The sequence below is a fragment of the Oryzias latipes genome, chromosome 21, assembly GCF_002234675.1.
Source record: "Oryzias latipes chromosome 21, ASM223467v1".
In the NCBI taxonomy this organism is placed as follows: domain Eukaryota; kingdom Metazoa; phylum Chordata; class Actinopteri; order Beloniformes; family Adrianichthyidae; genus Oryzias; species Oryzias latipes.
This window is the reverse complement of record NC_019879.2, coordinates 2,657,862-2,681,325: the sequence shown is the minus strand read 5'-3', so window position 1 is coordinate 2,681,325 and position 23,464 is coordinate 2,657,862. Positions and strand designations below refer to the sequence as shown.

General features: G+C 41.8%; 2 protein-coding genes across 4 annotated transcripts; both read left to right on the top strand.

Moving 5' to 3' along the window:
• The first annotated feature begins 2,023 nt into the window (after positions 1-2,023).
• LOC101170379 (cytochrome c oxidase copper chaperone) lies at positions 2,024-5,475 on the top strand. Of its 2 annotated transcripts, none has more exons than XM_023950758.1 (4): positions 2,024-2,151; positions 4,889-5,016; positions 5,091-5,194; positions 5,289-5,475. In XM_023950758.1, exons 2-3 carry the CDS (start codon positions 4,904-4,906, stop codon positions 5,173-5,175), a joined length of 198 nt encoding a protein of 65 aa, XP_023806526.1. In that variant the 5' UTR covers positions 2,024-2,151; positions 4,889-4,903; the 3' UTR covers positions 5,176-5,194; positions 5,289-5,475. The 2 variants fall into 2 exon arrangements, with proteins under 2 accessions (XP_023806526.1, XP_004081457.2); XM_004081409.4 differs by having other exon boundaries at positions 2,106-2,526.
• A 2,606-nt stretch (positions 5,476-8,081) lies between these two features.
• On the top strand, positions 8,082-23,426 carry popdc2 (popeye domain containing 2). Of its 2 annotated transcripts, none has more exons than XM_011489211.3 (4): positions 8,082-8,819; positions 13,486-13,594; positions 15,072-15,516; positions 22,399-23,426. In XM_011489211.3, exons 1-4 carry the CDS (start codon positions 8,326-8,328, stop codon positions 22,479-22,481), a joined length of 1,131 nt encoding a protein of 376 aa, XP_011487513.1. In that variant the 5' UTR covers positions 8,082-8,325; the 3' UTR covers positions 22,482-23,426. The 2 variants fall into 2 exon arrangements, with proteins under 2 accessions (XP_011487513.1, XP_004081456.1); XM_004081408.4 differs by having other exon boundaries at positions 8,083-8,819; positions 15,072-15,655.
• The last annotated feature ends 38 nt before the right edge of the window (positions 23,427-23,464 follow it).

Below are 23,464 nucleotides of genomic sequence, written 5' to 3'. Positions count from 1 at the left end.
AATTGGTGTTAGATTTTTGTTTCATTGTAAAATACCTGTATTGCATGTAACTTGGCAGTTACATATTTATTGGTCAGCAAATATATCCACCTAAAACACCCATTTTCAGCCTCCTAACCTTTTGTGTTGTGATAAAAGTAGACATGTATTTTTTTTACTTTGTTTTTCTTCTGTAAAGGCCTAACAGAAAATAGTAGTGTACTAAAAGAAGAAACCCATAATTTCTTTCTTTTTTCTTTTTTTAACAAAAAATGCTGGAAGCCTTTTTCAGAAAGGAAAATAAAGTAGCAGGTGGTGAGGATAGACTCGACACCACTTCTGCTCCGGGTCAGATACGTGAATAACAGAGTGAACTCAAAGCAGACTTTATGAAAAGAAAGTTTCATTTCATTTCACCTAAATACAGCTTAGGAGTTTCCATAAACACAGAGGAGTGTAGAACCCCTATTTGGAGATGCAAATCCATCATAAACCGATGAGGAAATGTTATAAAAAGCTTACTTGCTGATTTATCTGGTGCACAGCTGGCCTTCAAAGTAGACTACATGAGTCAGTGCCTCTGCTTACGTTCTGCCTTGTTTTGCTGACGCAATGTAAAAGGTGGAAATGCTCATACAGTTGCAGAGAGACCTCATATATTTCATGGTGAAACGTCCCAGGTCACTCTTGTAACCGGGTGGTCCGTGCACAAACAGCAATATGTCTTACATAACTGTACTGAACAAAGCAGTGGTGGAGAAACAAAAATCGGTCAGGGTTTGTGGCTGAGATCTTTATCTCATAGGCATTTGTACTTTAAAAAAACTCATTAAATAAAAATAATGTGTGCATGTTCTCTTGCCTCATAGCAAGAAAGTCCAGGTTCAAATCCCAGCTGGGTTCTGTCTGTGTGGAGTTTGCATGTTTTCCTCTTTCTCTGAGGATTCTGGTTTCCTCACACAGTCCAAAAAACATGCTTCATGGTGACTCTAAATGTGTGATTGTGTTTCCCTGTGACTGACAGTCGCTGGGATGAGCCTGAAAGGGATTTAGAGTACCTAGCTGCAGACAAGATGGTGGATGGAGCCCCACTCCATGCTGGAAGCGGAAGTTGATGTTCGCCAAAGCAGAAGTTGTACGTCTTCAAGTGTATTTTGTCTGGAGATGAGCAAATGGAGCTTCAAGAATAAAGCAACAATTTAAAGGGATTTCTATTTTTGTAACTAGAATAAGAATGACTTCTTTTAGTTTATAGTTTGTACTCATGTTCCTCTGAACTGTATGATGTGTCGTAGCGAAGCAAATAAATAGAAAGTTTTTTTTCCTCTTTCAGGAAATATATGTACTTTTTTTTTTATTGAACTTTTCAAAGACAAAATACAAACTCCAGCAGAGGATGAACACATTACGAAATACACACTCACTAGGGGGGGTAAATAATACTCTCAGATGTCATCAACATATAGTGTTAGAACACTTAGAAACAATAAAATAAAAAATATCAGGAGACAAATGACAGCACAGGACAGAAACTAAAATAACAGCCACAAGGAAATTGGTTTAGATATTTTTTTTAACACCTACGGAGGATTGTAATCTTTTCATTGAGGAATAATACAATTTTGTTAATAAAACCTGGGAAGGAGGGCTTGGAACCTCTCCACTTGCAACAGTGGATATGGTATTTTCCTGTTGATATTAATGATGTTTGAAAAAGAATAATCTATATTTTCCATAAACAGAAGGACATCAGAAATACCAAAAGGGGGAATGTTCAGTTTTAAATTAATCCAATTCCTTATGTGAGACCAGTTGAAAAATTGCATTAAAAAAAACACAAATGTTCCACAGCGTTTCTTCATTTGAGTTACAAAAAGTGCAAGATTCATCATCAAATTTAAATCTGCTTTGAAGAAAATCAGAGACAGGATAATATTTATTAATTATTTTGAAATGAGTTTCTTTAATTTTTCAGGAAACATTTGTTCTGTCCTCATTTCCGGCTTCCGGCATTTTTTTCAAACTACATTTCCCAGTGTTCATGGTTGCAACTTGCAGTCCTGTGAGCCAATGGAAGGCGGGATAACCGAACATGTGGTTTAAAGTCGCCGCATGGTCGTTTCGTTTTGAAGGTGAAGTGCTTACCGCTCCGTATTTTCGCCTCTTCTCCACGTAAGTCGCCTTTCTAAGGTCCGGCACTCTGCTCTTTTCATTGAATTGATTTAACGGAAAGAGTTGCAGCTTCAGCAAAACTCAAACACTACCGGGTTGGTTCATTCTGGGAAGTGTTCGTACCGATGGCTAATGTTTGCTAACTTAGACAGTCGTTGCGCAACAGTTCTGGAGGAAGTTATCCAACGTGCGGGCGGCGCACTTCATCGGCTTTCTGTCTTTTCTTTCCGTCTTTTTTCTCCGGTGAGACCTAAATGGCTCAATAATACCGGACTTATCCGGTAAATCGGTTGCTGCTGATTGTCGCACATGAACATAAGAGAGGAAGCGGCAGAGCTCCACTGATGTCTCACGTAACATATGGATGTAACTGAGGTTAGATGCTCTCATCATCAGTCAAATCGATCAAATGGTTATTGGTTATTTATGATGATGATTATTTATTTGTTAAAATCATCCTTTAGTTGGATGATTGACATGCGGTAAATAAGTAATGCAATGGCTTTAAAGGTGACCTTGAGTGCATCTATTTTAAAGGAAGTGGCACTGACTTCTTTTTTTTTTCCTTGATGCGCGTTTCTCTTTTTTCAGACTTTAAACAACATGAACTGAAATGTTTACAAATTGCAGAAAAAATATATAAATATATCTACATACATGACATACAATATGTGAGAAAGGGACATATGAATAATGTTGCAGTACTGATTGATGTCATTCAAATAATACTGGAATCAAGTTTTGGAGTTGGACCCTTTTGGCTTCATGAACATGGAATTTTGCTAATAATAAAAACACTCGTGTAATAAAGACGCCATCGTTCTCTTCTTTGTTATTAAGGTAACACACTTGACGCACGTTTCTGTCCATTCATGCATTTGTCAAGTTGTCGGTTTGCTTCCAGGAAATTTCTTTCAAATTCAGTTAACGTGAACTTCTGGAACTTCCTTAAATAAAGGACCCCCAAGTTCTCCCACATGGTTTGAAGAATCTGAGTGCTGTGTAAAGTCATGTTTGGGTGAGGAACTTCCCAACGACTCAAAGTCTTCAGGCAGTGCTCCGGCTTCGTGCTGCATTTGGGCAGAAGTAAAGTCTTCAGGGTGAATGGAGGTCACTCTAGTCTAACTAGATGTTTTGTCAGTAAAAGGAGGCCCTTCTTCAACCAGAAGATACTTTTAGCCTGTAGCTTTATCGTCACACATTTAAATGCACTTTGACATCAACAGCACGTATTGATGGACCCTTCGGCTTTAAGGAAATCAAAAGCGGCGTCGAGGAACTGACTAGAACAGCGTGTTCTCCCCCCAGGCTGATCCCTAACAAGCTGCTTGTCTACAAAACCACCTTCAACTTCAATTGTTGTTGTGATGGTGCTTCAGGTGTTTTACATTGACTGTATATGAGAACTGGACTGAGTGACTCCTCCCCCCGATGTTCCAAACAGGAAGTACCTGCTGGCTCCAGGAAGCCAAAATCCCATAGACGTCTATAGAGAAATAAAAAGCTGTTATTCCATTGGTCAGAATAACCATTCTTGATCGGATACTTTATTTAAAAACATGTTATTGATAATCCTTATTTTTTCCATGGTATTTTTTCTTTATCACATGTTATTCAAGTTATAAACTGGCCAATCAGATTCCTCAATTAAAAATGGGGTGTGCGTACTGTTTGGACTGCTTATTTGAAGCAGCTTTATTTAATGCGTTAACATGTTCTTGTATCAGTTTTTCTCTAGATGGGGGACATAAAGAAAATTAAGTTAAAGACTGTATTTCTGAGGTTTTCTTTTTTTGAAATCGTTGAGGATCAGGAGCAGACGAAAAAATGTTGTCGGAAAAAGCTGGTAGTTGTTTCGTAGAAACTACAGTTGGCGAGCTCCCTGCTCTGCTCTATTCTGATCTTCCACATGCAGACAAATAGCTCCATGAACGTCTTTGTTTTCCTCGTCTGAGCTGGAATCTGGGTCAGAACTGGACGGCTATGATATTGCTCACCATATTTCTTGAACCGGTAATGTTAGCGGGAGAGATTTTAAACAAAGGGATGATAGGGAAATAAGGGGAATGCTTTTTTCCGTGCCAATTTAAAGGGGATTCTCTAATGAACTCTTGCCGCTCTGCAGAAACTATGTCCTAGAAAACAACCCAGGTTTTTTTGATTTGGCTAAAAACTGCATCAATTTATTTCAACAAAGTTCATAGTGTCTCCAAGTTTAAACTGTGTTCTTAAATTATTTTTTTTATCAGACGCAGTTTGTTTTTGTCAAACGTACCTTACAAGTTTTGGCGGAATACCTTCCGCCTTCGTCAAAGTCTGACAGGTGACTCCGCCTCAAACATCTGTTTTTAAAAGACGTCACATCACCACCTGATGGTCGACTCTGGCGAAGGCGGAAGGTATCCCGCCAAAACATGTAAGGTACGTTTGACAAAAACAAACCGTGTCTGATAAAAAATTAAAAACTGCATCATGAAAATGGAAAGATCACAGGGAACCCTTTACAATAGATCGAAAAATGGTCGTAGTGTGACTTGAAGACATTTGGCAAAAAAAAAAAATAAGGCCACTGAATTGACTTCCTTTATGTAAGACGTTTAGGTAGAAGCAGCATTTGTCTGCACGGGAAAACTGGTGGGGTGCATTACTAAAACCCAAGGCATTTCACAAAAACATCCGCATGAAGACGGACCTCCAGGTCCGGTTGGTCTTGACCTGAAACTTTCCCTTCCTTCAGTGTTTCAGCCTGAAGATGTCGTCCCTGTCTGCTGCCAGTGTGGAGCCTCCTGCCCTTGAGAGCACAGAGAAGAAGCCCCTGAAACCATGCTGTGCCTGTCCTGAGACCAAGAAGGTCAGAGATGCTTGGTAAGGACGGAACACGAGACCCTTGTCATCTGCAGGCTGGAAACGGACAGTTTTGACACTTTTTCTACTTGCAGCATCATTGAAAAGGGAGAGGAAAACTGTGGCCACCTCATCGAGGCACATAAGGAATGCATGAGGTCTCTGGGGTTTAAGGTGTAACTGCTGGTGTTTTTGTGTGGTAAGTGTTTGTTCTGTAGGCCACGAAGCTGTACAGAAACAGATAGTTGGGTTCACTTCACTGCTGAACATCAACTCTTTGGCCTGTCTTGCAGAGTGCGGCGTTGAGTGGAAGAAGACCTGGATATTCCTTTTTCACCCTCTTATTTATACCTCCACTGCAAGGGAAATGTGATTCCAAGCACTTGGCCTGATTTGAGAACTCTTTTTAAGTCTGTGTTTTTTTCTGTGTGAATATTTAAAAGGTGGTCTGAAAATAAAGAGAACTCCTATGCAATAAGAGCTCCGTGTATTTGTTGTCATTGGTTAAAAATGAATAAACGAAACCTTCAGATTTGGATTGTTGTTCCTGGTGGAAATGGTTGCTGGTTGCAGTTGCTGTCCCTGGTATGTACTGGTGCCTAAAAATAACTCCTGACCCTACAAAGTGGATACTTGGCATATCTTCATTCTTTCACCTCAGTGTGTCCTGCCGTGTGCACACGCCGTTTCACGCCGCTGAGGGAACGCACAAGTGCACCCATACGGCAGTAAGTCAGTAGAAGCCTGCACGATATGAGGACAACTTGGGATTTGAGGTGTTAATGATCAATATTGCGATGACCATATAACTTGCGATACACAGACAAATGGCGAAACAACAACAAAACATCATTTCCATTTCAATGTAACAGTTTGAAGAGTCAACATTACACTCCAAATGACCCTCGTCTACAAAGAAGGCGAGCATCCAACATGAAAGGGCTCCATCTGCATAAAGAGATTCAAATTATACCAGAACGGTTTAATTTGCATACAATTCTCCTGATTCCACTGTAACTACCCACTCGTTTCAGCTGCAAATCTCAGGGGAATGCCTTTGTGAAAAATAACTTTGGCATACATGAAGAACTGTGTCTTTTTTGGGGGGGGGGGGGGGGGGGGGTTTCACATACTCTCGCTGCTTCTTAAAATCCAGTATTTTCATATTTTCCAAATGTGTCTAATTCCAAGATTTAAAGCTGCCTATTTGTAAAAAAGTCAACGTTTAGGTCATTGAAATTTCAAATTGTTTGATGCTGTCAGGGAGCCACTGCTTTTAAAAGCAGCCCCAACATGTAAACCTTTGTGTAATAATTATGTACAAATCAGTATTGTCTTAGTTCTATAATAAAGGCTGTTCAGCATTAGAAATGCACATAAAACCCACTGCAGGTTCATGTTTCCACATCACAAAATGGGAAACCGGCCTTTTGGTTATTCCAAAAGTTAGAACAAAAACATACGGCGAGGCCTCATTCAGTTTTTACGGACCCCGCCTGTGGAACAGCCTCCCAGAGAGCCTCAGAGACTGTTCATGTTTTTAAAGGAAGGCTTTAGACCTACCTTTTTAATTTAGCTTTTAGTTGAATTTTAGGAATTTATATATGATATTTGAATTATTTTCTCTTTTTACTAGTTTTATATACGAATGCATATACATTTATTTATATTTATTTATTTTTAATTTTTTTGTCACCATTTCATATGTCTATTAAGGTTTATGTAATTATTTGTTTCTTGTTCATGTTTTAAATATATTTTAATTTGATTCCTTTTACATTTTAATTTGTAACTCCGATGTTTTCCTCAGAGGGATCCTCCACATCGGCGACTGACCCTTCTCAGTGAACGGGGTCGCTGCAATGGGATCTCCCGGGTCTGACTCTTTTGATCGGATCTGGGGGGGTTCTGTGGTAGTTTTCTCCGTGAACTTGGGTGGGGGGTCACTGATGTGGACATGTCCCCAAAATACGGTTTCCCCACTTCAGGACGAAGCCAGGTCTCTACATTCCATCATTTATCACTTTTCTATCATGGTGTTTGTTTGTTTGTCTGTGTATATGTTGGGGGGGTGGGGGGGGGGTGTCGGCACTGTTTGTCTTGTCATCTTGTTTTTAAATTGTATCGTCTTTTATGCACAGCACTTTGAGTGACGTGTTGTTGTAAAAGTGCTATATAAATAAAGGTTGATTTGATTTGATTTGACAACGCGCCCCACCAGGTAACAGATAGTCCGCTTTTTGTGAATAAAGCGTTCCAAACCGTAAAAATAACAAGAATGAAGGACTAAAAACTGGTTGAATAATTATTTATTTTATTAGTGACCATGGTATAAGCGGGTTAATGTCTGACGAAGTGTGCATTATCAGCATTAATGCTGATAATGCACACTTCTTCAGACATTAATCCTTACTTAAAACGCTCCTGTCTCTCATCACCCTGAGCATCTTAAAAATGAAGACAAAAAATGTGAGCGTCAGGTTCATCCTCAACGCTGATGAGACATTTGTGCTCAACAATCATTACATGTTTTGCATGACGGTGATAGAAGAGGCAGAGATGTGTCCAGTGTTTGGTCACATGTCTCTCTCTCTCCTCCTGAGACATTTCAACGCTTAACCTTTGCAGCTCGCTCGGGATTCTCCTCATTTCTTGTCTGTATTTTATCTGGTCTCTTCTAAAAACAGGCTGAAAGCAGCTGGAGGATTCTGCTGGACGTGTCCCAGCAATGGTAAGGTGTGTGTGTGTTGGGGGGGGGGCGTGTTTCCAGTCAGATATGAGCGCCTGTCCCGTGCTGCTGTCCTGTTTATTTCAGTGGAGCTGCTCTGCTGGGAGCGGATCAGAGAACGTTTGGACCGAACTCTGAACTTGGACTTTTGTAAGCCTTTGGTCTTGACACCCCCCCACCCCACCATCACCCCACCCCCTCCTTCCCATTTCCTGTCCCGCTCTCACTGTTATGTTAAGTAGCAGGCCTGCTTTCTGTCCGTCGCTCTCTCCTCCTTGAGTTTCAATTCCAAACATGGTTATGCTTCTGTGCCTCTATCAGTGCCCCCCCCCACCCCCCCTTATCCCCTGTCCTCCAGCTGCTGGCTCGTCAGTGCCTGCCAGAGGGTGAGAGGAACAGGAAAGCAGGGAGCCCGACAAGGAGAGGAGACGCAGGATGAGAGGAGGAGCTGACAGAAACCCATTCCAGCTGCGTTTCTGCCCCGACCCAAGCCAGAACTTTTTGGACGTTGCAGACATTTTTATTGTATTGGAAGGGAACAAACGTCTGCTGCTTCGGTTCAGCAGACAGCAAACAGGAATCGGTTCATTCAACTTTTAAACATGAACACAGGCAACTTAACGCTCTTGGACTCCTTGATCTTTTCTCCGTTCTGTGATGGCTGGAGCAACAACACAGAGGGGGCCTTGTACCAGCTGGGCAACACCGTCCTCTTCCTGGGGTACATGGGAGGCAGCGGGGCCTTCGGGTGCCTCTTCATCTTCGGCCTCATGTGCCCGGCCTTCCTCTGCCTCACCATGTGGGGCTGGATGACGATGTGCGGCATAGACGTCTTCACCTGGCACCTGCTCCACCTGACCGCCTGCCTGCTGCAGGTCTGCCACCTCCTCTACCGGATGCACCAGGAGGGCATTCACAGCGAGGAGCTGTCTTCCCTCTACCAGGCGGTCTACCTGCCGCTGGGCGTACCTGTTCAGGTGTTCAAGGAGATTGCAAAGGCTTTTGAGTACAAAGTGGTGGAGCTGAAGGCAGGAGAGACCTATGCCCTGGAGGGCAAAACGCCAGTTGATCAGCTCTCCTTTCTGCTGTCAGGGAGGTGAGTAACGTGTGTGTGTGTGCGTGTGTGTGCGTGCGTGTGTGCGTGCGTGCTTGCACTTGTAACATAGTGGAAACTCGATTGTCGTCATGTAGAAAAAATAGATGTGAAACATTTTGACTTCTATTAAAGGTAGCTTTTTGACTCCTTTTCGCAGTGTAACACCACTCTTCTCTGCAGCCTCAATCTCCACGGTGTTCAGTTCCATGGCATAAATCAGCTTTAGGGTCACATTTAGGAGCTGAATGGAGAAGTTTAGCTGCTCATCTAGCTCACCTTTGGCTCTGGTGTTAGTGTGAAGCCATTCCAGAGTTTTCAGGTCCCAAGTTTTGAACTTTGGTTTTCACTCTGTTGTTTCCTGCTGAGTTGTTGATAGAAAAATGTGTTTTTTCAGCGTTATAGTGGTGGATGTGGATATCTACTGCCATCGTGCACTTCTACATGATCATACATCCCTTCAATATTAAGAAACCTTCAATTCTGATGGGTCAATTCAGTTCATCTTCAGTTCAAGGGCTGTTAGATAACCCAAACATGAAAAACAACCAACCAAGGCAGTGTATTTTGGACAGATCCTTCTAATGTGAACAAATTCAAACTCCAGTTTAATGAGGTGTTCTCACCAGTGGTACAGGAGGACCCAAAGGAGCAGAGGAAGGGAGACTTGAAAAGACTTCAACTAGAATTTCAGAATGGTGGGTAAAGATTGCTTCAAATCAAAGAACTAAACTCTGAGAAATTGTCCTCTTATAAATGAAAGAAATGAAACAGAATTAAAATGTCTCATAAAAAAGACGAGCAGGAGGCAGAAATTAAAACGGACCGACCAGGAAAAGCTCTGAAAAGGACGATCTAAAAAAAAAGCCTTCTTACAGTAACAACCAATCAGCTCCGTCATCCCATCAAACCAGCAACCACGCTTCAACACAAGTCATTCATTGTGTCTACATCGGTGAAACCCCAAAAGCCTGAACTCAGGAAGATGCAAAGTCCATTTGAAGAAATGACAGAAGCTGGCTGCAAATGTCTGCAACAATATTCTGTGTTTTGTCAACCGTCCCCCCAGCTAACAACCGGAAACATGACTTAGCAGTAAAACAAAGATGCTAAATCTGTCCCCATGGGCCTGACCTGAGGACCTCTGTGTCCTCTCATGAGCAGATCACAGAGCTTTGTTTAGTCTTTGCGTATTTTTCCTCCTCACTATGTCTACGTTTGTTTGTATTCATAAGCTGTTGTACAGTTTTTGCACTGCTTATCTCTGTGCTTGACCCTTTTAAGGTCAGCTGCTACATATTTGAGGCTGCTTCTGCTTGACATCGTCGGCTTGATAAAAGCGCGAAGCCTGAAACGCCACGTTAAACCCTGTCTCGCTGGTTTGAACGGTGTGCGGGAAAACGGTTTCGTTTGGTGGAACGTCATTCCTACATATTTACGTTCAGTCAAGACGTACATTGTAGCATACACCGAATGGATTTAAACTGCATCCATAGCTAAATGTTGTTGTTGGCACGTATTAGCCTAACCCTAACCCTTCTTTCGGCTCTGTTCCGCCCCCCCCAAAAAAAGCACAGATTTTTAAAAAATTGTGAGCGAACAAGCGCTTCATAATAATCATCCATCCATCCATCCATCCATCTTCCTCCGCTTATCCGGGACCGGGTCGCGGGGGCAGCAGACTGAGCAGAGATGCCCAGACTTCCCTCACCCCAGCCACTTCCTCCAGCTCCTCTGGGGGGACCCCGAGACGTTCCCTGGCCAGCCGAGAGACGTAGTCTCTCCAGCGTGTCCTGGGTCTTCCCCGGGGCCTCCGCCCAGTGGGACATGCCCGGAACACCTCTCCAGGGAGGCGTCCAGGAGGCATCCGGACTAGATGCCCGAGCCACCTCAACTGGCTCCTTTCGATGTGGAGGAGAAGCGGTTCTACTCCGAGCTCTCCGCGGGTGACCGAGCTTCTCACCCTATCTCTAAGGGAGCGCCCAGCCACCCTGCGGAGGAAGCTCATTTCAGCCGCTTGTATTCGGGACCTCGTTCTTTCGGTCATGACCCATAGCTCATGACCATAGGTGAGTACTGGAACGTAGATCGACCGGTAAATTGAGAGCTTTGCTTTTCGGCTCAGCTCTCTCTTCACCACGACGGACCGATAGAGCGACCGCATAACTACGGACGCCGCTCCGATCCGCCTGTCAATCTCACGCTCCGATCTTCCCTCACTCATGAACAAGACCCCAAGGTATTTAAACTCCTCCACCTGGGGCAAGGACACTCCACCCACCGAGAGATGGCAAACTACCTTTCTCCGGTCAAGGACCATGGCCTCAGATTTAGCGGTGATGACCCTAAATCTGAGGCCGACTATATCTAGACGGTATCTCTCAACCTCTCGCACCAGCTCAGGCTCCTTCCCTCCCAGAGAGGTGACATTCCATGTCCCAAAAGCCAGGTTCCATGATCGGGGTTTGGGCCGCCGAGGCACCCGCCCTCGACTGCCACCCAAACCACATTGCACCGGCCCCTTTTGAGGTCTCCTACGGGTGGTGGGCCCATGGGAGAGTGGTCCCACGTCGCTCCTTCGGGCTGTGCCCGACCGGGGCCCGTGGGAAGAGCCCCGGCCACCAGGCGCTCGCCTGCGAGCCCCGACCCTGGGCCTGGCTCCAGAGTGGGGCCCCGGTGACGCCAATCCGGGCGACGTAATCGGGTCCTTGTTGTTTCTTTTCATCAGGGGTTTCTGAACCGCTCTTTGTCTGGCTCGTCACCCAGGACCTGTCTGCCATGGGAGACCCTACCAGGGGCTTAAGCCCCAGACAGCTTAGCTCCTGGGATCACCCGAGCTCTCAAACTCCCCCACCACGTTAAGGTGGCGGTTCATGGGGGAGTCATAATAATCATAACAATAATAAAATCACGTTTAGAAGATCACCTCGCTCTATGCTGCAGCTGTGTTTGTTTACAACGAAACTCAATATTTCTTCTTCTGTCCTAATTTCCAAATGATTTATTCCGACCGAAAGTGTGTGGCGTATGTAAACATTTGTTACGTAAGGGTTAATGGCCGACGAAGTGTGCGTTATTACTTTTTAACGCACGCCGTGGAAGCCTGAACCGGTTGCTTCCGCGAAGTGCGTTAAAAAGTGATAATGCACATGTAATGTTTTTGGAGCTTTCTCCCTGTCCCCTCCAAACTTTGGTTTGGGACAAAGTTGCAACTCAAACACAACTTAGAAAATTGTTTTCGACAAAATGCTGTTGAGCACTGCTACAGTGGGAAAAAACAGTTACACAGGCAACGTGGCACAAAGACACTGCCTCTAATCCAATTCTGACTCCGCTGCTCAAAGTCCAGGAAAAATGCGTGACTAGAGATGAACTTCATTCAGCACATGTCACACAAAAACGACAAAGTTTGGCTCTGTAAGAGAGAAGATTTGAGCCAAATTAAAGACGATATTAAGGATTAAAGGAGGGCTTAAAAAAGAAGAAGATCCAGATTAAAACACAGAGTTAAAGGACAAAAACACAAAGAAGATGAAGACAAATAAAACAAAGAGAAAGACAGCAAAAGCAGAATGTTTCTGTTTGGAATAGAACAGACCTTGAAATCAAACAGTTTCCTCACACTGAGAAAAATGCAACTATTTGCTTTTTTACTGACAAAGACTGTACCTGACTGGATCATCAATATGCACTCTCAGTGCTCACCTCAGTTTTATTTCAGGCCCCCTCCAAATATTAGAATTTCATTTATTTTTTTGTATTTTAACATCATCTAGATTTAAAGATTTAATTCAATTTTCTTCAGCAGACAGTTAGCATTTCTTTGTTTCCAATAAATTCACCGTATTAACAAATTTAGCAGTCATACACATTCCCTCACCATGATACCACCACCTCCATGCTACACTGTGGAGATGGATTGAAAAACAACAAAATGAAAGACATGAAAAAAACTGTATCACATGTTCTTTCTACAAACAATTAAAATACAACATTAGAAATAGATAAAGATTAAGTTTTAGCAATAAACGCTTAATCAAAAAAGAAATCCAGAATCCAAACTACATTGCAAACTCAGAGGGAATTAAGGAAAAAAGAGCAATCTTCCTCTCAATGGAAGAACATTGATTTCAGCTGGAACTGCTCCTCCTTCCTGCTGGAATAAAACAATTCAGCGCAGAAGAGGCATGATGGGCAAAACACCTTTAAACTCTGTTTTGTTGCTGCTGCAATTTGAATAACCAAGCTCAGCAATATGTAACGTAGAAATAAAGCCTGTGTTCTAGAATGGTAAAGGCTGTAGAGCTCTCTCTCACCTTTGGTCTCTGTCAGCTTTCTGGTTGGTTTGAACTCTTCTACTCAGTTTCTATGGTGAAATGAGGAGAAGCTGGGACTGAACACACCTCAGTCCAACAGAGCGTTAGTGAGTCCCTGACATGTGATCTTCTAGATGAGGTTTTTCTAGTTTTCGTGAGATATTTGAACGTCAGATGATTGAGACAAACCAGACTGTGAAAGGAGTCATCCCAACTTTGATCTTTGTACTTTCTATAAAAGTCGTCTTTGAAGCAGGGATCTCATGGTAATGTTTTTTAACAGAAGAAAGTGTGGTCATTTGTCATGCTTTCGTGGTTGTCATTGTTTTTGTTTCTCTTTTCCACATTTGCAGGATCAGCGTGTCCCTGGAGGGACAGTTCCTACACTACATCCACCGTCACCAGTTTCTGGACTCTCCTGAGTGGGAGTCTCTCAGACCAAACGAGGAAGGAAAGTTCCAGGTAAAGGGCCAGGATGTGTGCACTAAAAAAAGGACATGTTCCTACAGTTATGTTTTTTAACAAATCAAAAAGCAACCAGAAAGCCAAAGCTTTCTGGGAAGTTTTTTCAGGAGTTTGGGTAAAATATTTGGTTTCATCTTCTTTTCATTTAGTCCTGCTTGATGAGTGACATGGTAGGTCCTGCTGCATTTTTTCAGGAATAAATGACAGAATAAAACGAAAAAGTTGGGATTTGATCCTTATAATTTATGCTTTACATGTTAATAAAATAAGATTCCTATGATATTGGAACTAAAGTGAAAACGTTTTTTCTAAAAAAAAATGGTATAAAATAAAAATGATTAGCAGGTTTTTAAATGTATACATTATTCTTCATCTTGATTCAGGTTGTTTGAAAAACAATATAAAATGGAAAATGGCAAATAGATATTAAACGATAATTCATAGTTACTAAACTGTAAAACCCTTTAGTGTTGATGGGATCTGGTGTGAAAGTTGCTCAGACTTTTTCGTAGCCATTTTTGGTAAAACGTTTGCCAAAATCTTTGAAGGATAGGTTATTCTGTAAATGCATCTTTCTGTCATTTTATTTTCAAATTGCTGATCTAGTTTAGTTTTTGTTGCTGAAGTCAATTCAACAAAAATACATTTTATTAGGCTCAAAACATGTTACACCAACCACCACCAGGGGCGGAGCTTCTTTAGCCATTCAAAATAGCACCGCAGCTGTAAGGATTGCTGTTTTTTTTTAAAAAGAGTAATACTAATAAAAGAGTGTGTAATATCATTTTAATGGCTGTCCACTCCGCTGCTCCAATTTGCCATCCTTCTGAATGTTCCAGCTCCACCACTGACCACCATTATTGCATACATGTAAATGTTTTTCAGTTGAAATTTAATCCCATTTATTTTAAAAGCAAAGCTTCTCTTTTCTCTTGATTTCGGTTAAGGTAACAATTTCTCTTTCATTACTCAAGAACATCAGCTCTTCTCAAGTACCTTGTGTTTCATCCATTAGATCTTTAGAAATTGTAAATGTTCTTTGTGTAATGCCTCAAGAATGCGTTGGGAGTGGGGTCATCTGGACCCCACAAGATAGTACAAGGGTTAATTTGACATCATATGTGTTGTGATGCGTCCAAAAAAAGAGTGAAAAGACCCCTTTTTTGTTTCTGGCGTTGGACTGGTAAGGCCAGAATGTACCCTTATTCTTACTCTGTGTGTGTATGTATGTGTGTGTGTGTTCTACCTGCTCTGGAATAGTGTGTACAGCTCAGACATCGACACATCCCTGTTTTAAGGATACCTGGAGGTAACTGCAAATAAAACTTCACCTATAAATCAGTTGCTTTTCTTTGTGTTTGCTTCAAGCTACAAGGTTAAACTGTTTGGCGGCAAAGTTTCTGACCTTCTGATTTAACCTAAATTCACAAACATAAAAAAAAACAAATCTCTAAATGTATTCTATTTTTGCCAGGTGACCTTGTTGGCAGAGGAAGACTCCCGTTATGTTTCTTGGCGGCGCCGTCGGCTTTACGCGCTGATATCAAAGGAGCGTTACATTGCCCGCCTCTTCTCTGTCATGCTGGGAAGTGACATTGCAGAAAAGCTGTACAACTTGAACAACAAGCTGTACATCAAGAGCGGCGTGCTGCTGGACATCCGCCTGCCGAGCCTCTACCATGTGCTGGCTCCTGCCTCTCAGGGCAGCGAGGGCGGCAGCGGCAGTGACAGCGGCATCTCCAAGGAGCATCCAGCTGACCAACAGAGCCCTGACTCAGTACCAACTCACCAGATGTCACATCCGTCCCAATATCAGTATCATCCACAAGGTCCAAGAATGTCATCCTCAGACGTTCCTTTGACGCCAGAGAATGACCATCGTGGACTCCCCTGGGCTTCAGACCCGGACCTGCTTTCTGGTGAGGACTCCACCAGCCTGGTTTTGGAGGACTTTGCTGATGTACCTGGCTCTTTGATGGACTATGGCAGTGAGAGGGATTATTTGAGGTAGAGGGGCAGGGTACTGGAGCTAACACACTGGTCACCACCTAAACTCATGTAAGTACTTCAGCAGAAGAGAATGAGCTGCATGGAACACCTGCTGTGCACACGTTACTAACCTGCTTGTTAACGGGCCTATACCATGCTACTCTTAAGCTTTTTATAGTACACAATATCCATGTAAATGATATATACCTTTGGCACGCAAAATAAGGATTATTTTAATTAAAAGTGAGTTGTTTTTTTTACTACCCAGAAGTAAGACAACTCGATTTCTGAGGCAACGACTTTCTCTCCTTGTGGTACCGCCCATTTCATGACGTCAACCTAGACTCTGCCTCTGCAGCGTGTCTGTGTTTCGCTCACAAAAATCAAAACAACATCCAAATTTTGCAAAGATGGTTGTGCAGATTGTGCATAGAAAATGAAAGCGTTTGTACAGATCACCACTAGCGCCACAGAGAGAGTGGGTGTGTCTGTGTTAGCCTGGGGGGGGGGAGCTGGCAGCAGAGACTCTTCCTGGAAGTTCTCATTGCTCTCTGTCAGCTCGTGGGAACGTTTTCGTGGATTGGGAGGGACTGGTATGAAGGTAAAAATGTGTCAGGATGGGCAAGCTTGTAGATTTGATGTACTGGTAAAATAGAATGAGAATTTGTAAACCAAAATACTGCAGCTGTGTGTAAAGATCTTCTGCTGTAAAGAACAAATGTCCACACGTAAAATAAATGTCAAGTCAAAGAAGGGGATGGGTCACACAAGTGAGATTTAAATGTGGACACAAAACCATTTCTACAAATGTGTAGATTTATGTTTCGACAAACAAAATCACAACTGATAAATTATCATTTGTATGCGTACAACCTCAAATCGGCTGCTGCGTATGCACGACTGCATTCTCATTCTATTTTACTAGTTCTCACATCAAATCTACAAGCTCGTCCATTTTGACACATTTTTACCCCCATAGAGCTGGTGCTCAGAGAGCAGGTTTTTAGAGGACTACTCAGATATCTGTGAACGAATCAAAATACCATTTTGGGGTTTCTATTCGTGAGGAATGAACATTATAGTACACTTAAAAGCTCAAAAAGTTGACTTTGCATGGTATAGGTCCTTTAATTATCCAGCAACAAACTATATTCCAGCACAACACTTTTTTCCCCTTTTATTTTGCTTGTTTATTTATTGGTACAATCTATAGACTTTCATAAAAAGAACACCCAAAAACCTAGAAGACAAAAGGCTTTCGACCAAGTTGTTTACAGGTTAACATGCTTAAACAATGAAATGCATCTTTATTAGTAATGACCTAAAATTTTAAATTAAAGCATAAAAAACCCTCACGACCAGCTGGCATGACAAAAAGGGAAAAACTTAGCTAACTTATTTCTTTTTTATAACTTTCAGTATTTAATTCTTTCTCAGTCAGAAATGCAGAAACAATTGTTTGTTGTGATCAGTGAGCATGCTATTGCATTTTTAATGCTGATAAATAGACAATACACAGAATCGGAGCCTGAATCAGTTCCATTTTTTAAAAGCAATCTAAGGTATTTGAGGATTTAAATCCGTATAAACAAAAAGGGACTTTATAAAGTGTCTTTGGATGTGAATTACTGAAACCCACACCACAGGCATTCTCACATGACCTGCACTTAGGTGCTTCCTCCTGTTGAACATGCCTTTGCAGCCATTATCAGGGCAGAGCCATGCAGGGTTTATCTTATCTTCCCTGCTGATGACCTTTTTGACACACCACAGTCCCATTAGGGTTTTGTTATCACTTAGAGGCCTGTAGCCTTCATGTTGCTGAAGGCAGGACCTCAGGGTTGAAGGATCGTATCCTCTATGGCAGTTTTTTTCAACCTTTTTTGAGCCACGGCACACTTTAACCTTGACAAAAATCCCGCGGCACACCAGCATCCAAAAATTTTAAAAAAGGAGAAACTCATAGTCTGTATTGATCTACAGCCCCTCCACAATTTCACATGCTTTTTTGTGATTATTGTGGCAGAAAAAGCTGGAAGCTGCAGCTGTTTTTACTAAAAGATGTAATAAAAGTTAACTTAAAAGATTGTTCTTTCAAGACGTTTAACAACGAAGACTTATTGTGCGCTGAGACGCTGTTACTTTGCCACAATGCATCATGGGAGATGTAGTGATGGCAGACAGACTCTCTTCTCTGATCTTCATTGTTTTGTTCACTTGTTCCACGGTCTGACCCCGGATTCTGTGGAAAGCTACACCGCTAAAGACGAACTTTAGCTGGTATTTTTGTTGGAACTGAGAGACTTTATGAGCAGAATCTGAACAAGGAAGTGAAGACTTTAACCACTTCTGATTGGTCAGACTGATGACGTGTGATTAAGCCTTCAAGAATGATTGGTGGAGACAGTTAAAGGGGCGGGACTTTTCCGAAAACAGAGCTAGAGCTGCAGCTAAATCGCGGTACCGCCATTCTTATCAAAGTGTCTTTAATAGAATCAAATAAACACAAAGAAAAAAGTATTTTATGATCTTTCATATTCCTAACTACTCAGTGTTTTATCAGGGTCTGTTTGGATGAACAAAGAGCTGATATCCTGGAGATGGGAAATGTTTTTAGATCAGTGAATGAGGGCAATTTCCCACGGCACACCTGACCATCTCCCACGGCACACTAGTGTGCAGCGGCACACTGGTTGAAAAACACTGCTGTATGGGTTGTGATGAGGGTCCTTGTCTGAAAGTCTGAGGCTATAATTCTCTTTTTTGCCACTATTACAAACAAAAAAGGGCGATCTGAGGGTGTTTGACGACCTAAAGCCTTATTTTGAAGCCTTTGGAGACAAAAAGTTTTAGAATCTAACACAACATGTCTGTCTATGACACACATATACCAACTTCTACCACGGTCCAGGTGAATACTCGATTCTGATTGGCCACTTAGCACACTTTCCAGAAGCAACCTCCGCAAAGTGTGCTAATATCTGATAATGTTCACTTTGGCGGCCATTATCCCTTACATATTTGCATTCTATTTTGTCATCACTCAGTAAGTTATTAAAATAATGTAATGAGAACAACTGCTGTGTTTTTCATCAGTCAATAAACAATATTCCATTACAACGATATTGCAATATAAAAGCAGCTGAATAACTGAGGATGATCACTTTTAGATTATATTTACATTATTTCTTCTAATCCTTTTCAGTGTTGCACCTGTGTAAACTGCTCCCTCCCACTCTAAAAGCTGTTCCTTTTCATTTGACATTTCAGTCATCTGTTTCCTGATTGGCTGACAGCCTCGTAAAGTTCATTTGTCAGTAACGTAGATCTTCTCTGGACAAATGAGGGTGGAGTAAGGAAAGAGAACATCCCATAAGCCTTCCTGCACAGCTCACCACAGGTTGATAAAGAGAAGAACAGTTTAAAAAAATAAATTAATACAATAAAATAAAAAGAGAATAAAAGTACCACAAATATATGACAGAGTTTTAGGGCCATTTTACAAAGAAAACCTTTTTTTTAATTACAACTATAAAGTCGTAAATTTACCAGAAAAAAGTCATAACTGTTAAATTATGAGAATAAAGTCGTAAATTTACGACTTTAACCCTTGTGCTATCTTAGATGACCCCCCCCCCTTACATTGATGTGTTCCCCCTACCATGACAAAGGTAGATAAAGGTGGAAAGATTTCATGTAATCCATGGACACCAGTGAAGATCACAAATCATTGAAGAAAAAAGGTTCAGAGCACTGTCTAGTGGGTCCAGATGACCCAACTCCCAACGTTAACGTGCCTGGGATAGCAGTAGGATAGGGTAAAGTATTTAAAATATTTTTTTGGTGGCCCTAAAACTCCCAGTCTGGAGCTGAGGATGAAGGATCTGCTGGACTGAACACCGCAAACAGAAATAGTCACATGTTGATGAGCAAGATTAGCCATCGTGTGTCATGTGACCAAGAGATGGAGTCAACACTGTTGCACTGCTGTACCTATGTATATAATGACGGTTCCCAGGGAAAATAGGAAACGGTACTTTGGTCTGGGCAAGGACAGCAAGCAATTAACCCCTGTGACATTTCTGGCCCGCGTCAGTACAGATGCTGTGTCCTTAATAATAATAATAATAATTATAATAATAATTTCCTTTGTGGCCACTGCTCATAACTTGATCCCTGTCATACCCAAACCTGGCTATGCAAGCAGGCTATTCAGTACTGCTCTCTCACAAGGATCTCTTTTGAGTGGTCAGTCTCAGCTGGATTCATATTGTTTTTATCCAAAATTACCGTATATTACTATCATACAACGATTCTTTCAGTGTTAACAGCATTGAAGCTCGGTACCCATGAGCAAGCACACTGTCACATCTGTTGCTGTCGTGGACAATTTTTTTTTTTCAGGGGACATGAAGCTAATGTGTGTGTGTATGCATGTGTATGCGTGTGTGTGTGTGTATGTGTGAGTGTGTGTGTGTGTGTGTTTGTAATGCCACTGCAGCAATGTTGTTCAGCCACGCAGCAGCTGTGTTCTTATCTCACGAGGATTACAGCTCGTAAATTTAGGGGATGTTCAAAAAGTTCAGCTCCCCACCATTAATCCCGTGTGTGTCCACCCTTCAGCCGTTTCTCCTCTTGTGCGACTCTGCCTCCCCAGCCCCAGCAGCAGCTCCCGTCCAATCACGGGAGGGGGATCTCATTTCACGACAGGGCAGTGTGGTTGGTGCTGGGTTTGGGTTGCAGGACAGCTGTAGGGCAGCAGGTCTAATCTGTCGCTCAGCTTCAGCTCTCATGATCCACAACAAATCTTTTATGCTCCAAAGTGCAGCTTGCATTCAATTTAGATTGTTGGTGTAAAACTCCGTCATGAGAAGCAAAAACCAGCTGGGCTCACCTCCTACCTCTGCTTCCACTGGACTGCTGGAAGTGGCATAAATGCCGTATCAGGGAGCCTACATGAAGTAGCTGTTTTTGTTCTTGTGGTCTGTTTTTGAACTGTTTTTTTTGACAAACTTGTGCAATTTTTTTATCTCTTCAAGCACACACACTTGTGGTTTGGAGAGTTGACAACCCCCCACCCCCACCCTCAGCGGCTCAACACTGGAGGGTTGGCACAGCTCCCAGGTTTAATGTGACCATTTTATTCCCAAATAGATGTGAGATATTCTGCAACCCGTATTCTAGAATAAACTAGTAAATATTTATATTTATATTTAGAGTGTATGCCGGTGGGAGCAGGCTGAACAGTGTGGTGGCAGTTAGCCTTTAGTACAGTTGACATGTTCTCGCCGTAAATGTACGTGTTTTCTACAGCCCCCTCTGACTTTATGTCATAAAAAATGTTTTTTTCATAAATCAACAGCTGACCCTGAAAATAATGGTGAGATATTGTTCTGGTAGTCTGTTCAGGGTGTCCCTGGCCATCCAAAGGTGAACTGGGACAGGTGATCCCTGTAACTACATCTTGTTACATTGTAATTTTATAGACCTATAGGGTTTCTGATGTCTCATCCTTTACAAAGGAGAATTAGACAACAATATTCATCCATCCATTAAGGTTCTTGATTCTGCTCCTAAATCTTGAAACCTTAAAATCTGCTCAAAAATAACAATAAATGTATTATTTTTAGGATGATGAATAAGAACTAAAAGCATAAATCATTCTTGTTAAAAGTCAAGTCAGTGCCCGCTACTTTGTTTTAGTCTGTGGTGTTGTAGTTTTTTGCTTAGGCAAAATGGAAGAATGTAGTAATTTATAATCCCGTCACTGCGCCCGTCCAGTTGTCTTACAGTCATACATTTCCTGATTGCAAGTCTTAATATAAGAATCTAATCTACAGATATAAGGATAATTTTTAGGGAAATATGCTGTAACTCTAACCTGACTCTGACTCTGTTATAGTGTTGGACTAATGAACAAATATCCGTTAGCTTGCTGCCTCTGTTAATTGTAGAAAACTAATGCAAAAATACTATAAATGATCAAATTCCTTCCCTACTCGCTACAGACTGCACTATATGTCGCGTTTGCCATTTTGCAGTGCTGTCCAAATCTACCATTCCAAGATCCAGTGCCCTAGAAATTGACAATGTCTGGCTCCAAGATGGCAGCATCCATATCTAAGATGAGTGCATGTTATGGCCCAGAAACGAATTGGTGTTTATTTTGTAAACCTGTGCGCTAGTGGGAGAGAGCGTAAACAAAGGGATGATGGGAAGTGAGCACAGGCTTACTCCATGCCATCAGTCCAGCCCACAACTCAAAGGGGAATGTAATGAACTCTGTCGAAACTTTGTCCTAGAAAACAAAAGTTTTTTTGATTTGATCTAGAAACAGCACGCTATGACCCCTGGAAACTACCCACCTATGGCCAGGATTTCTTTTTAGTCGGCGATAAGGACATGTTGTCCTTGTTCCTAAACCTGCATGCTACTTCCACCATGCACAGACACACCTTCACATAATCACAACAATCACTAACTACTAGATGAATAAATCTGTGGCAGTGAAGCCACGGTTCTGCCCATTCTTTTCTCTGCCAGTCCTGTTCTATTTGTCAGGGTTAGGCAGTACCTGCTATGTTCTGCCTCTTCAGTATTCCAAAACATTGAGAAAAAGGAAATTTGTAATAAAATGTCCATTGTAGTGTAGTGTGCATGTCTTTGGTGAATGCATCCCATGCAATTACTTTCAGCTGGATCGTGATTCTCTGTTGTGGCACATAGTGTCACCAGTGACTGTGAACGGGACTCAAAGTGAATTTTCCCTTTTGCTGCTTTGTCCTAACTCATTTTGGTGTCGCCCCCTGCAGGATCTGAGGTTAAAGATAACCTCCCTTCTCGGTTGAAAAGAGGAAGAGCACCGCTGGCCCCCACAGACACCCCCAAACTGTGAAAGCAGCCTTCTTCTGGAAACACCTGGTTGTCTATTGTTCTAACAAAAGTATGAATCTTTCATTTGTGACGCTGTTTTTTCCAAAAATGCTTTTAAGCCCCAAAGCAGCTCCTTGTTTTCCTCTGAGAACACTAAAATCTTTTCGTCCATCATTTATGGTACTTGCTTTATGCATGGGAAATGCTGTTTTTTTATTTTATTCACCGTGCCCTAAACCGGTTTTTCATTTACTGTTTGTCTAAATGTCACGACCAAGTGTGTCATTTCCAAAACATTGTTGGATGAAGAACAGAAAAGCATCAACCATACTGGGAGGTGAAAAAGGTCATCTGCAGATTGCAGCCTAACATGAAATAACATGAAAATAGTGTTCCGACCAGCAACTTTTGAAACGTTTCTTTTTCTGATGCAGATTTAAGTTTGAACATGTGTTTTGTGTTAGATGTCTCACTCTGCACGCTGCGGTGATTTGTCACATTTCAGATTTGGGTGTTTTTGTAACTTTAGTGTATGATTTGCTTTAGTCACAAATGTGTCTGAATTAAGAAGACAACAGCAATTTCCTTTGTAAGAAATATTTCTTCTGCATCTAAAGGGAAACTTGGTGCCTACAGACCACGTATTTTTATTTTATTTGTAGCTTTGATAATGGAGGATGTCAAACACAACTGAACACTGTGAATTTTTCTCTGCTGATGCCAACAAAGACACAAAATGGGATGTGTGTTTGAAGAGGGTTTTCTATTGGGGCCAAGATTTCTCCATAAAGCTCTTTGTTTGCTGTGATGATCTAGTTTAGATTTAGACTGTTTCAGTTTTCACAAACCTACAATAGTAGCAACCAAAAGATTTTATTGTATCAAGATGTAAAGGTTTAAAAGCTCTCTACACCTGTTTTCCTTTTTTTAAGTTTTCAACACAATTAAAGCTGGTTTCTCCATTTTTTATGGAAAATATCTATTGATTGAAATGGCCACATCACT

Coding starts and splice junctions, on each gene's coding strand:
- LOC101170379 (XM_004081409.4), top strand. Junction 5,017..5,090: donor AAGAAGGTCAGAGATGCTTG/GTAAGGACGGAA, acceptor TTCTACTTGCAG/CATCATTGAAAAGGGAGAGG.
- popdc2 (XM_004081408.4), top strand. CDS start 8,326: ATGAACACAGGCAACTTAACGCTCTTGGACTCCTTGATCTTTTCTCCG. Junction 8,820..13,485: donor TCCTTTCTGCTGTCAGGGAG/GTGAGTAACGTG, acceptor CCACATTTGCAG/GATCAGCGTGTCCCTGGAGG. Junction 13,595..15,071: donor ACGAGGAAGGAAAGTTCCAG/GTAAAGGGCCAG, acceptor TATTTTTGCCAG/GTGACCTTGTTGGCAGAGGA.